Genomic DNA, 10309 nt, shown 5'->3' on the forward strand with positions numbered 1-10309 from the left:
CGAATATCTACGATTTGTATGCTGGAGGAGAGTACTTCCGAATCCATCTGGTGCTAGGTTGTGTTGATTGGGGTAGCCCTTGAAAAGATCTTGGCGTTTGTATGGGGTTACGCTTTACGTAAACCACACAGCGTAACCCCCTAGCTCGGATCGGTCTGAGTTGAAGTTTCTTCGGGAAGATGGCGCTCGATCACGGCAAGTACACGCTGGTGGCGGAGGACGAGGCGTCCAGCGACGCGCGCGGCGTGCGCCGTCGCCTCGGGAAACGCATGGCCGCCGTCGCGTCCCTCGCGCTTTGCGGCGCGGCCGCTACTGTGGTGCTGCTGGCCGCCTCGGGACAAGAAGATGCGCTGTTCTCGACGTCGCTGGAGACGCAGGCAGTTGGCCGCGTCGTCGTCGTCGACAGGATCGAGTCGTGGCCGGTGGAGGGAAAAACGTTCGCGCTGAAGACGTACCCGGCGCTGGTGGAGGACGGCGGAGACCTGGTCGTGTCCTGGGAGGGGGAAGCGGCCTCCCCTCTGACCAGCAGAGACTACTTGACGCTGAGTTGCGGCCCCACGACGGGGGAGGGAGACTACCTGCAGAAGAAGGGGGTGAAGGAGACAGATGCTGACGACCACTCGGTCAGATTTTCAGGTAGAACTAGGTAGAGTGAGAGGGAGAAGGGGGAGAAGCGTGTTGCTGATAGTTGTTGCGTGTGTTAGAGCTCTACATGTTGAGGTGCAACTACACGGCGGTGTACTTCAACTACCAGGAGAACTCGGGGAAGTTTATGGGTATTGCGAAGGTGGAGGTGGGGATGAAGGAGCCGTTTGATACGCCCAAGCACGGTCATCTGAGTCTGACAGACGATGACACGGCCATGGCCATCATGTTCAATACGGCGTCGTCCAAGACGCCCATGGTGAAGTATGGAGAGAACCCGCAGGATCTCAAGCACCAGGCGACGGGGACGTCGACGACGTACGGCGCGGATGATTTGTGAGTGTAGCTTTTGCTGTCAAGGTATTGCCTGCATTTTGTTTGTACTGACAGAAGGTTGCTTATAGGTGCCACGCCCCAGCAAACGTCCTAGGGCAACGGGCGTTCCGTGACCCTGGCTACATGCACACGATCATTATGAAGGACTTGAAGCCCGACACGTACTACTACTACCAGTACGGCCACGAGGAGTATGGCTTGAGCCACGTGCGTCGTTTCAAGTCGCGGCCTCCAAAGAGCTCCAAGTACGCAAACTTTATCGCGTATGCAGACATGGGCACGTACGTTGAGCCTGGTTCAGCCTCGACTGCTGGACGCGTCTACGAAGATGTGATCGGAGGTGGATACGATTCTTTTCTCCTGCATTTTGGTGATATCAGGTAAGAAGGCCGCTTCACCCTACGAACTCAACATTGCCCTTAACACGTTGATCATGCACAGCTACGCTCGATCGGTCGGATACCTTTGGGACCAGTTCTTCCATATGATCGAGCCTTACGCCACCAGGCTGTACGTACGCTGTCGTGGTTTGATCTTTGCTTGAATTATGAAATGCTTACATTGCTGCTATCTGGATAAACTCATGACCGATGCAGGCCGTATATGGTGGGCATTGGAAATCGTACGTCTGATATCTTCACGTTCGTCTTCGGGAGGAATCGACTCGTATTAACTGTTTGAATCACTTATGCGCAGATGAATACGACTACAACACTGGTGGAAAACACGACCTCAGCGGTGGTATGCTTCCGTACGGAGGCAGCTTCAATCCGTCATGGGGGAACTTCGGTATTGATTCGGCTGGAGAGTGCGGAGTACCGATGCACCACCGATGGCACGGTAATGTCGCTGCATATTGTTATGCGTTCTGTATGATCTGGTTTGCTAATTGTTTGCTTGGTATTCTAATTGGCAGCACCCAAGACGGGGAACTGGATTTACTGGTATAGCTTTGACTACGGCGGTGTCCATGTGATTCAAATGTCGACCGAGCACAACTGGACTCGAGGATCCGAGCAGTATGAATGGCTTCAGCACGACTTGGAGCAGGTCGATCGCAGCGTTACCCCTTGGGTGGTGCTTACGGCGCATCGCATGATGGTAAGGTAGCTACATTCGTTCGCGTACAGTTCGTTACTCATGCTTACTCTACATTTCAGTATACGACACAGATGAACATCGAGCCCGATATGAAGGTGTCGTACAAGTTCCAGGAGGAAATTGAAGACCTGATTTACAAGCACCACGTGAACTTGATGATGGTTCGTTTAACGGAATGTGCATGGCATTTCGAATAAGGTATTGGTTGTCGCTAACTTTTGCGCGCAGGTTGGCCATGAGCATGCGTACGAGCGCAGCTGCCCCTTGTATCGCAAGGAGTGTGTTGCTGACGGTAAGGGTACGGTGCATGTCGTCGTGGGATCGGCCGGCTATCCGCTCGGGACGGAGGACTTCTCTTCGAAATACGGGAACTGGAGTCTCCGTCACGTCAATGACTACGGATATCTTCGGATTGCTTCCAGCCCAGCGGACATGCGCGTCCAATTTGTGCTCAACAAGAACGGTAACGTGTATGACGAGTTCACCATTGAGCCCTGGAAGTAGTAGGGCGAGTACTGCCCCTGTGAGTGGATGATTTCAAGGAAGCGACTTGTCTGCAGCCTTTATATTTAGCTTTTCTATGCTTGTCAATGCAGATTGCTCCATCACAATGAATTGCTGGTGTTCTTGTTTGTGAAGGATGGAGTCGGTGAAGTCATCGACGAGAAGTGCAGACAGCATCGTGGCCACACCGGAGCAAGATGATACGATGCAAAGTTTCCCCCCACCAGTGGTTGCAGCAGCTCTTCCATTGCCACTGCCGTCGATCAAGAAGCCTCGCAAGCTTACACCCCTCGAGAAAAAAGAGCGCGATCGCCTGCGTATGAAGGAGCAATCCCAACGGCGCAAGCAAGCGGTCAAGGATCACTACGACCAAGCAAAGCGGTTCGCTCAAGCGAAGATGTCAGCTTCAACTTGGCACCAGCAGGAGAGAATGGAGGAAGAGCTAGTACTTCGACGTTTGGAGCGTGATGTGGTTGACGCTCAGCGCTCTCACCCTGCGGCTGCGGGGTATACTTTTGATCGTGCTGCACAAACCGCTGCAACAGTCTCTCCGGTGTTTATCTCGTTCTCGCACGCACTGTGCCCTCCATCGCAAGCATCACGTCTCCAGCTCAAGTCGCGCTTGGGACTTCAACGAACCACCAACATACCGACTGAAGCGGAGTATCTCCATCCGGCTTGTCATGGATATGCCATGTCAAGACACGACGACAGCAGCTGCATTTCACCCGTATTCTTCTTGACAGGATTCGCCAAGATCCCTCTGGACAAAGTCGTTATGAAACAAGACGATGTTGACTCCGACGAGTCCGACGAAGAGGATGATCAAGCTGGCAACAGCGTGTTCGATGCGGTGCTGGAGATGGATGGAGGCAGGGAACCCTCTGAGGCTGCAAAAGCCCGTCAGCAGGAGACGCAGCGGCGCCTTGAGGCCGCTATGGCAGCGCGAGAACGATTTTCAGTGCCGTCGGGGATTGCTGATAAGAGCGGCAAAGTCTCAGCGGAGTCATCGATGTGCTTAGTTTGCAGGAAAACTACGACCACAGCTGGATGCCCCGGATGCTTTACGTTTTCCAGCAAGAAATATCTCGAGGTGGAGGCGTTCAAAGCAACTCAGCGGATCAAGACACCGATGACAGCCCTTCAAGAGCAGGAAGTGCTACGCGCGCGCCACAAGGCTCTACAGAGGCAGATCATCATCCCACCTTTGCTACCTAAACTTCACCAGTCACTCCCAGATGTGTTTGCTCAGCAAACCAATGCGCAGGAGGATGACAACAGCTTCTACTCAAGTGTTCTTCCTGACTTCCGAGCGATTCGCAAGCATCGAGCTCTGTACGTAAAGTGTTAATGACGTCACCTCGATTGTTGTGCTTGCCTTGGATTGACCTTATCGCTTTCATTGTGCCGACAGCTCGAACAAGTTTATCACACTACACGTCAAGAGTTTACCCGTGGGCCAGGTATGCTGTGTTGAAGGGGGCATTTGCCTACATAATACGCACTCTAATCGCTCTTTCCAGTTGATTTCCTTGCGTGTAGACCTCAAAAGCTCGGTGTCGTATCTGTACGAGCTTTATCGTGCGAACACAGAGCTACCCAACCGACCTCTGCACCTGCTGCTGCCAACGACGCACGGCTTGTTCTACCTCGATGAGCACATCGCATCAGCGACGTACACTCGAAACGGAATCGTCAACGGCGAGCTTCTACTTGAAGATTTCAACCTGCAGAAGTCCACACCTCCTTCACGAAGTGATCGTGCCAGTACTACCGACGATAGTACGAGCAGCAGCGAGTTCCTACTCTTCGCAGTGGCGATTCTACACCCTCAAAGCACCTCGCAGCTCATACTAAACTACGTGCAGCAGAATTTCCACTTCAAGCCACCGGAGAATCGCTCTTTAACCCCGTTAGTGATATCGATGGACAGCAGCAATGACCGTGGCGGTTTGCCTCCATGGACTCGACTTGTTCCAGCCACCTTCTTACTCCCCAAGGCTGTCGACCAGGACCCGTTTCAACTGCAGATTCGACCGCACATCCACGCAATGCACGTGTTCGCCAAGACAAACTACGCGATCGTCGCTGCAGAACAACGTGAAGAGCGCGAGCGGCTGCTGCTACTTGCTCACCAAGAAGCTAAGGCCGCCAAGCTCGCACTGAAGAAGAAGCTTCGCGATCAACAAACCCCTTCCGTCTCGAACAAGGTGAGGCGTGCGTTGACGTACTTCGAGTTCGTCTGCGAGAGCACGAGCAACCCACGCCAGCCTCGAGTCGCTGAGGAGCGTCTGGGCAAGCTCTGGCAGCTCATGCAGTTGTTGGAAGAGTGGAAGATCATGAAAGGCGGTCGCTTGATGGACGCCGAGCGCTCGGACGTGATGCTGTCGCTGTTGCAAGAGCTCAAGGAGACTGCAGCCTCAGCTTTCAACCAGATGCTGCACGGCGCCAGGAGTCTCAAGACCGACAAAGGCGGAGGCACATTGCCGTACCCTGTACTGTGTCTTGATGGTGGTGGGTCGACGAGGAAGCTCGTCTTGAGGCTGGGCACACGGATGGACGTCACACAGCAAGACGACTACGACTACGGCATGGTGCTCGATCTGGACCAAGACTTCGACACGTTGGAGAGAGCCGAGCCCCGGATGATGAAGCGAGGCTACACCAAACGAGCCGTCGCTGGCCAAGAACCACAAGACAACCAGCAGCAACAAGCGGTTGAGACTTGGGCGGACGTGGAGTGGCGAGCCAAGGGCAAAGGGTCCTCCACCATGGCGCTGCTAGTCTCAAGCTCCGACCTCCTGTCGCCTCCGTTCCACCGCATCAAGTGGACGCTGATCGTCAAGGCTTACAAGCTGGTGCTAAAGCGCGTGGCCTTCGTCAGCTCCAAGCTGGACGAGTTCAACGCCTTAGCCAAGGTGCTGCAGAGTCCAGAGGCTGTGCTCAGCAAGACTCAGCTCACCAAGTGGCAGGCCGACATCGACGCCTTCCTCGCCACCTTGCACGAGAGCACGGCCATGGCGCGCGCCGTGCAGCGCGTGCTCAGCAAGAAAGGGGTAGCAGTACTGAAGCGACGGGCGCAGGCTCGACGCAAGCAACTGCGCGACCGCGAGAAGGAGTTGGAGCGGCTGAAGGAGCTGCAGCTCGAGCGCGAGCGGCCGAAACTGACGCTCGCGCAGCAGCTCAAGGTCTCGTTCATCAAGGAGCGCGCCCCGAAGCTGCGCGAGGCGCTGGAGCTCACCCCGGCGGAGAAGCTGGGCGCCAAGGCCGGCGAGATACTGGGCAAGGCGGCGTCCAGCGTGGCCAAAGCCGCCCGCAAGGCCAAGAAGGAGTACGCGGTGCGCACGCTGTGATCGAACAGAGCCAAGGAGGCTTCATTAATTATTAGGGGGCTGCCCGCCGAGGCTGCGAGGGCTGTGGGGGCCTGGGGTCTCAACTGGAAGGCCGTCTCTCGGGCTCTGCTGCTGCTGCTCTCTAGTCCTTGTGGCCGGCGTCGGTCTGCTCCTGCTCCTGCTCCGCCGCCGCGTGCGCCGCCCGCCGGTCCATGTTGCGCTTCACCAGCACGCCGAAGCCGCGCGTCACGTCGGCCAGCGCGAAGGCCGTGACCAGCACCAGGCCGCCCGTCACCGTCTTGTGCAGGATGTCCGCTACCTTGCTCGAGCCCGCCATGTCGGTCTGTGTGTCAACTGCTGGAAGGCGCTACCGTTGGGAAGTGAGAGGCGCCACTCGCCTCGCGTTTCGCTGCGTCAAAAAGGCAGGTCAGTCGGACCTGTTATAAACGATATCGTTTTACAGGATGAAACCTGTTGAAGTCGATAAAGCTTCAAGTTTACCGATAATTTGCCAGCATTTTGTGGAGAACAAGTGGAGAAGAAACAAATGCTGCGTGCTGCCGGGAGAGCTAGCGGGGGTACCCGCGCGCTCAGTGTTCCAGCTTATAGCCCGGATCTGAAGACGATGGCTGCGAAGCCCAAGAATCTCAAGTATTTCAAGATCTACCGCTGGAACCCGGAGACCAAGGAGAAGCCGCACGAGCTGACGTATCCTGTTGATTTGAACGAGTGCGGTCCGATGGTGCTGGATGCGCTGTTAAAGATCAAGGACGAGCAGGACCCGACGCTGGCGTTTCGTCGCTCGTGCCGCGAGGCCATCTGCGGCTCGTGCTCGATGAATATTGATGGAGGGAACACGCTCGCGTGTGTGAGCCCCATCAAGAAGAGCGGCAAGGACGTGGTGCGGGTCTACCCGCTGCCGCACATGTTCGTGGTGCGCGATCTCGTGACGGACCTGAGCAACTTTTACGACCAGTACGCGTCGATCAAGCCGTGGCTGCACTCGGTCATGCCGAAGGGCGTTGAAGTGGAGCATCTGCAGTCCATCGAGGACCGCAAGAGACTGGACGGGCTTTACGAATGCATCCTGTGCGCATGTTGCAGTGCGGCCTGCCCGAGCTACTGGTGGAGCCCGGACAAGTACCTGGGCCCAGCGGCGCTGCTGCAGGCCTTCCGCTGGATTGAGGACTCGCGCGACGACCACACGGAGCAGCGACTGCGCTCGCTGGACGACGCGTTCAAGCTCTACCGCTGCCGCACCATCATGAACTGCACGCACACATGCCCGAAGGGTCTGAACCCGGCGCAGGCCATCCGCAAGATCATGGGCAAGCTCAACGAGCAGCACAGCCACAGCGAGTAACGCAACTATCAGCTTAGCGAGGCAGAAACAGAAGACCTGCAATAACGTATGCAATTTGAAGTTTATCTTCACCAAGGAAATGGTAAATTCGATTCGCCAAGCATCGCAATTGTTTTCATGGCCAGGGTTTGCGGCAAGCAGAACGTCCTACACAAGTCGCTCTTTGACTACAGGTATGTACGCTTCGAGCAAGACTCAATGGAGATGCTGAAACCCGATACACCCGATGGAAAAACCCGAAAAGGCGGGTTCTACCTAAAACACCGGTTGACCTCCAGAAAACTCACTGCGGATACTGCAGGCTGGATGAAAACTATCCTATCTCGATTCAAACTGCGACTAGCTGAGCCAAATCACGCGAATGGCGACACACACCACGAGCGCGAAGACGAAGACAAAAACGTCGTCGAGCGACTTGCGGCCCTTCACTAGGAACTCTATAGTACACAGACAACTCAATCACCGTCAGCTCTTCGAAAATTTCCACCAGCCCTCCACAGTAGAGAGTTTCAAGCAAACGCACCTTTCAGCACTGGACGACTAGACAGCGCCAAATTCGCCAGGAATCCGAGGTCTCCCTCTTGCGGATTCTTCACGTCCGGCAGATCCAGCGCCTTATGCAGAGCGTTCGCGCCCGTCGACACCAGCATTCGCGCCAGGAAGACGCACAGCGCAATGGGCGGGTGCGCCAGCAACGACGTGAAGAAGAAGCCCAGGTCCGCCACATCTGGCAGCCAGCCAGAGGTACCAGCAGCCGCCGACGCGCCCATCGCCTCCATCTTGAGCTGTTGCGTCATTAGATGCTCCAGTTTGTTCCTCAGCTCGGGCGCAACCTGCTCGCGCTCCATCTGCTGCCTGATGGCTTCCATGGGGACGCCCTTGGCGATCAGGTCCTGGTACAACTGGTCGTCGGCGACCAAACTCGCCGTGATGGACGTCAGGTCCATACTCACGGCTGCATACACCGCCGCCGCCACAATAAGCAGCAGCACGAGCTTCTCCTCCATCGCCAGCAGCTTCAACGCCGTCGAGTGGCGACTGAAAGTTGGCTCAGGCGCAGCGATAGTTGAAGCAGCAACAGCAGCAGGTAGCGGCGTCTCGTGGGCGTTATGTTCTGTCGACTCCTTATTAGGGGCAGCCTGCTCCACCTCCTGCGGCTCCGTCCCCAGCATCTGCTGCACCACTTTCTCCTTGCGGCGGCGTCTGGCGGCGGCATCACGTCGTCGTTGTGCCGGGTCCACACGTTGGGGGATCTTCAGCTCCGCAGGAGGCGCGTCATCCACCTCAGGAGCATCCGCGGACGCTTCGGAGCCATTACCCAGCAGCTCATCCACGCCCTCGTCCAGCTGCTGCTCCAGCGTCAGCTCGGGCGTCTTGAGCGACGAGATCTGGCCCTTCAGCAGCTTCAGGCGGCTCTCGCTGCTCTGCAACACGCGCACTCGGCGCGCCGCCCGCTTCTCCGCCGCCGTCGGGGCGCGCTTGGTCACCTCCTCGTCCGCCATCCTGGATATGCACCCGTTTTAAAGCTCCTAATCCGGGGATGATGGGTGGGACCTCTATTAGATAATATTCGAGAAGCTCAACATGAATTAACACAGTTTGCCATCATTCTTGCTATGTGGTGTGGCGCACCCCACCGCGGTGCGCCAGTCAGAGCCGCCCAACCTCAATTGCAAGTTCCCCCGGCGCCACTCAGAGCCACAGAACAGCGTGAACATGGCGGCGAGATTCCTCAACCGCGTGGCCGGCCTCGGCGCGACCGTCGGCATCGGCGGCTTCTGCCTCCAGGAGTGCATCTACGACGGTGCGTGTCCTCTTATTCTCCACGTGCCGCCTACGCTGCGTAGCCCTGTAATAAGCTGCAGAGGGAACCTGTTCAAATGTGCTAATATTTTCTTGCTATTTCTTCCCTATGTGGGTGATGCTACGGCTGGTTCCTATTGCTCATAGTGGACGGTGGCCACCGCGCTGTCATCTTCGACCGTAAGGACGGTATCCTGGACAAGTCCGTGGGCGAGGGCACGCACTTCAAGATCCCGTTCTTCCAGTACCCGACGATCCTGGACGTGCGCTCCAACTACCGCCTCATCAGCTCGCGCACTGGCACCAAGGACCTGCAGAACGTCAACATCTCGCTGCGTTGCCTGTACCGGCCAAATGCCGACAAGCTCTCGCACATCTACGCCGAGTACGGCGCCGACTACGCCGACCGTATCCTGCCGTCCGTGGGTAACGAGGTGCTCAAGTCCATCGTGGCCCAGTACGACGCCGTGGAGCTGCTGGCTCGCCGTGACCAGGTTTCGCAGCAGATCGCCAAGGAGATGAACGACCGCTGCCGCAACTTCTACCTGCTGCTGGACGACGTGTCGCTCACGCACCTCGAGTACGGCCCGGAGTTCACGCGCGCCGTCGAGCAGAAGCAGGTGGCCCAGCAGGACGCCGAGCGCCAGAAGTTCGTGGTCATGCGCTCCGAGCAGGAGCGTAAGGCGGCGGTCATCAAGGCCGAGGGTGAGTCCGAGGCCGCCCGTCTGGTGTCCGACGCCGTCGCCAAGAGCGGCTCGGGCTTCATCGAGGTGCAGCGTATCGACGCCGCCCGCGAGATCGCCGAGACGCTGGCCAAGTCGCGCAACGTCACGTACCTGCCCAACCAGGAGGGCGGCAACGGCGGCGTGCTGCTGGGCCTGCAGTAAGCGTAGCAGCGTCTCCCGACTCGCGCTTCGCTTTTGGATGGATCTTTGATTCCAGGCTAGTTGGCAGGGTTTGCGTCCGACGTGTTGCTGCCGGGCGTCCGTAGGGTATTGGGGCTAGAAAGTAGGAGAACGGGGCCGGTAAAGAAAGCAATACAGCGAATGCAAACACTTCATATTGTCAGGTCAACCAACATGCTTGCAGGCTGCTCTTGAAGAGCGTCATCTCTCTCATTTAACACTCCACGTTTCAAGAGCACAAAATCGCTCTTCAACTGTCACTCTCTCTAACTGTATTCCGCATTGCAAGTGCGCACTCTCGCCGATCCACCACTTCCACC

General features: G+C 56.9%; 6 protein-coding genes across 6 annotated transcripts; 4 read left to right on the top strand and 2 right to left on the bottom strand.

Annotated features, from left to right (window-relative positions):
- Positions 1 to 179: 179 nt before the first annotated feature.
- Positions 180 to 2586, top strand: PHYSODRAFT_553086 (hypothetical protein; the record flags this gene model as incomplete). The annotated part of the gene is made up of 10 exons (XM_009515647.1): positions 180 to 314; positions 429 to 636; positions 705 to 981; positions 1050 to 1361; positions 1423 to 1491; positions 1578 to 1603; positions 1678 to 1821; positions 1898 to 2082; positions 2142 to 2243; positions 2311 to 2586. 10 exons carry the CDS (start codon positions 180 to 182, stop codon positions 2584 to 2586), a joined length of 1734 nt encoding a protein of 577 aa, XP_009513942.1.
- Positions 2587 to 2722: 136 nt separating this feature from the next.
- On the top strand, positions 2723 to 5939 carry PHYSODRAFT_475787 (hypothetical protein; the record flags this gene model as incomplete). The annotated part of the gene is made up of 4 exons (XM_009515648.1): positions 2723 to 3427; positions 3593 to 3921; positions 4001 to 4049; positions 4110 to 5939. 4 exons carry the CDS (start codon positions 2723 to 2725, stop codon positions 5937 to 5939), a joined length of 2913 nt encoding a protein of 970 aa, XP_009513943.1.
- A 121-nt stretch (positions 5940 to 6060) lies between these two features.
- PHYSODRAFT_469158 (hypothetical protein) lies at positions 6061 to 6255 on the bottom strand (the record flags this gene model as incomplete). The annotated part of the gene is made up of 1 exon (XM_009515649.1): positions 6061 to 6255. The coding sequence occupies one exon, from the start codon at positions 6253 to 6255 to the stop codon at positions 6061 to 6063; it is 195 nt and encodes a 64-aa protein (XP_009513944.1).
- A 210-nt stretch (positions 6256 to 6465) lies between these two features.
- On the top strand, positions 6466 to 7358 carry PHYSODRAFT_348795 (hypothetical protein; the record flags this gene model as incomplete). The annotated part of the gene is made up of 1 exon (XM_009515650.1): positions 6466 to 7358. The coding sequence occupies one exon, from the start codon at positions 6466 to 6468 to the stop codon at positions 7279 to 7281; it is 816 nt and encodes a 271-aa protein (XP_009513945.1). The 3' UTR covers positions 7282 to 7358.
- Positions 7359 to 7510: 152 nt separating this feature from the next.
- PHYSODRAFT_553094 (hypothetical protein) lies at positions 7511 to 8783 on the bottom strand (the record flags this gene model as incomplete). The annotated part of the gene is made up of 2 exons (XM_009515651.1): positions 7511 to 7718; positions 7805 to 8783. The coding sequence occupies 2 exons, from the start codon at positions 8781 to 8783 to the stop codon at positions 7621 to 7623; spliced, it is 1077 nt and encodes a 358-aa protein (XP_009513946.1). The 3' UTR covers positions 7511 to 7620.
- Positions 8784 to 8997: 214 nt separating this feature from the next.
- Positions 8998 to 10139, top strand: PHYSODRAFT_537928 (hypothetical protein; the record flags this gene model as incomplete). Its single annotated transcript, XM_009515652.1, has 2 exons — positions 8998 to 9085; positions 9232 to 10139. The coding sequence occupies 2 exons, from the start codon at positions 8998 to 9000 to the stop codon at positions 9969 to 9971; spliced, it is 828 nt and encodes a 275-aa protein (XP_009513947.1). The 3' UTR covers positions 9972 to 10139.
- Positions 10140 to 10309: the final 170 nt, after the last annotated feature.

Source organism: Phytophthora sojae (assembly GCF_000149755.1).
Source record: "Phytophthora sojae unplaced genomic scaffold PHYSOscaffold_1, whole genome shotgun sequence".
Classification (NCBI taxonomy): domain Eukaryota; phylum Oomycota; class Peronosporomycetes; order Peronosporales; family Peronosporaceae; genus Phytophthora; species Phytophthora sojae.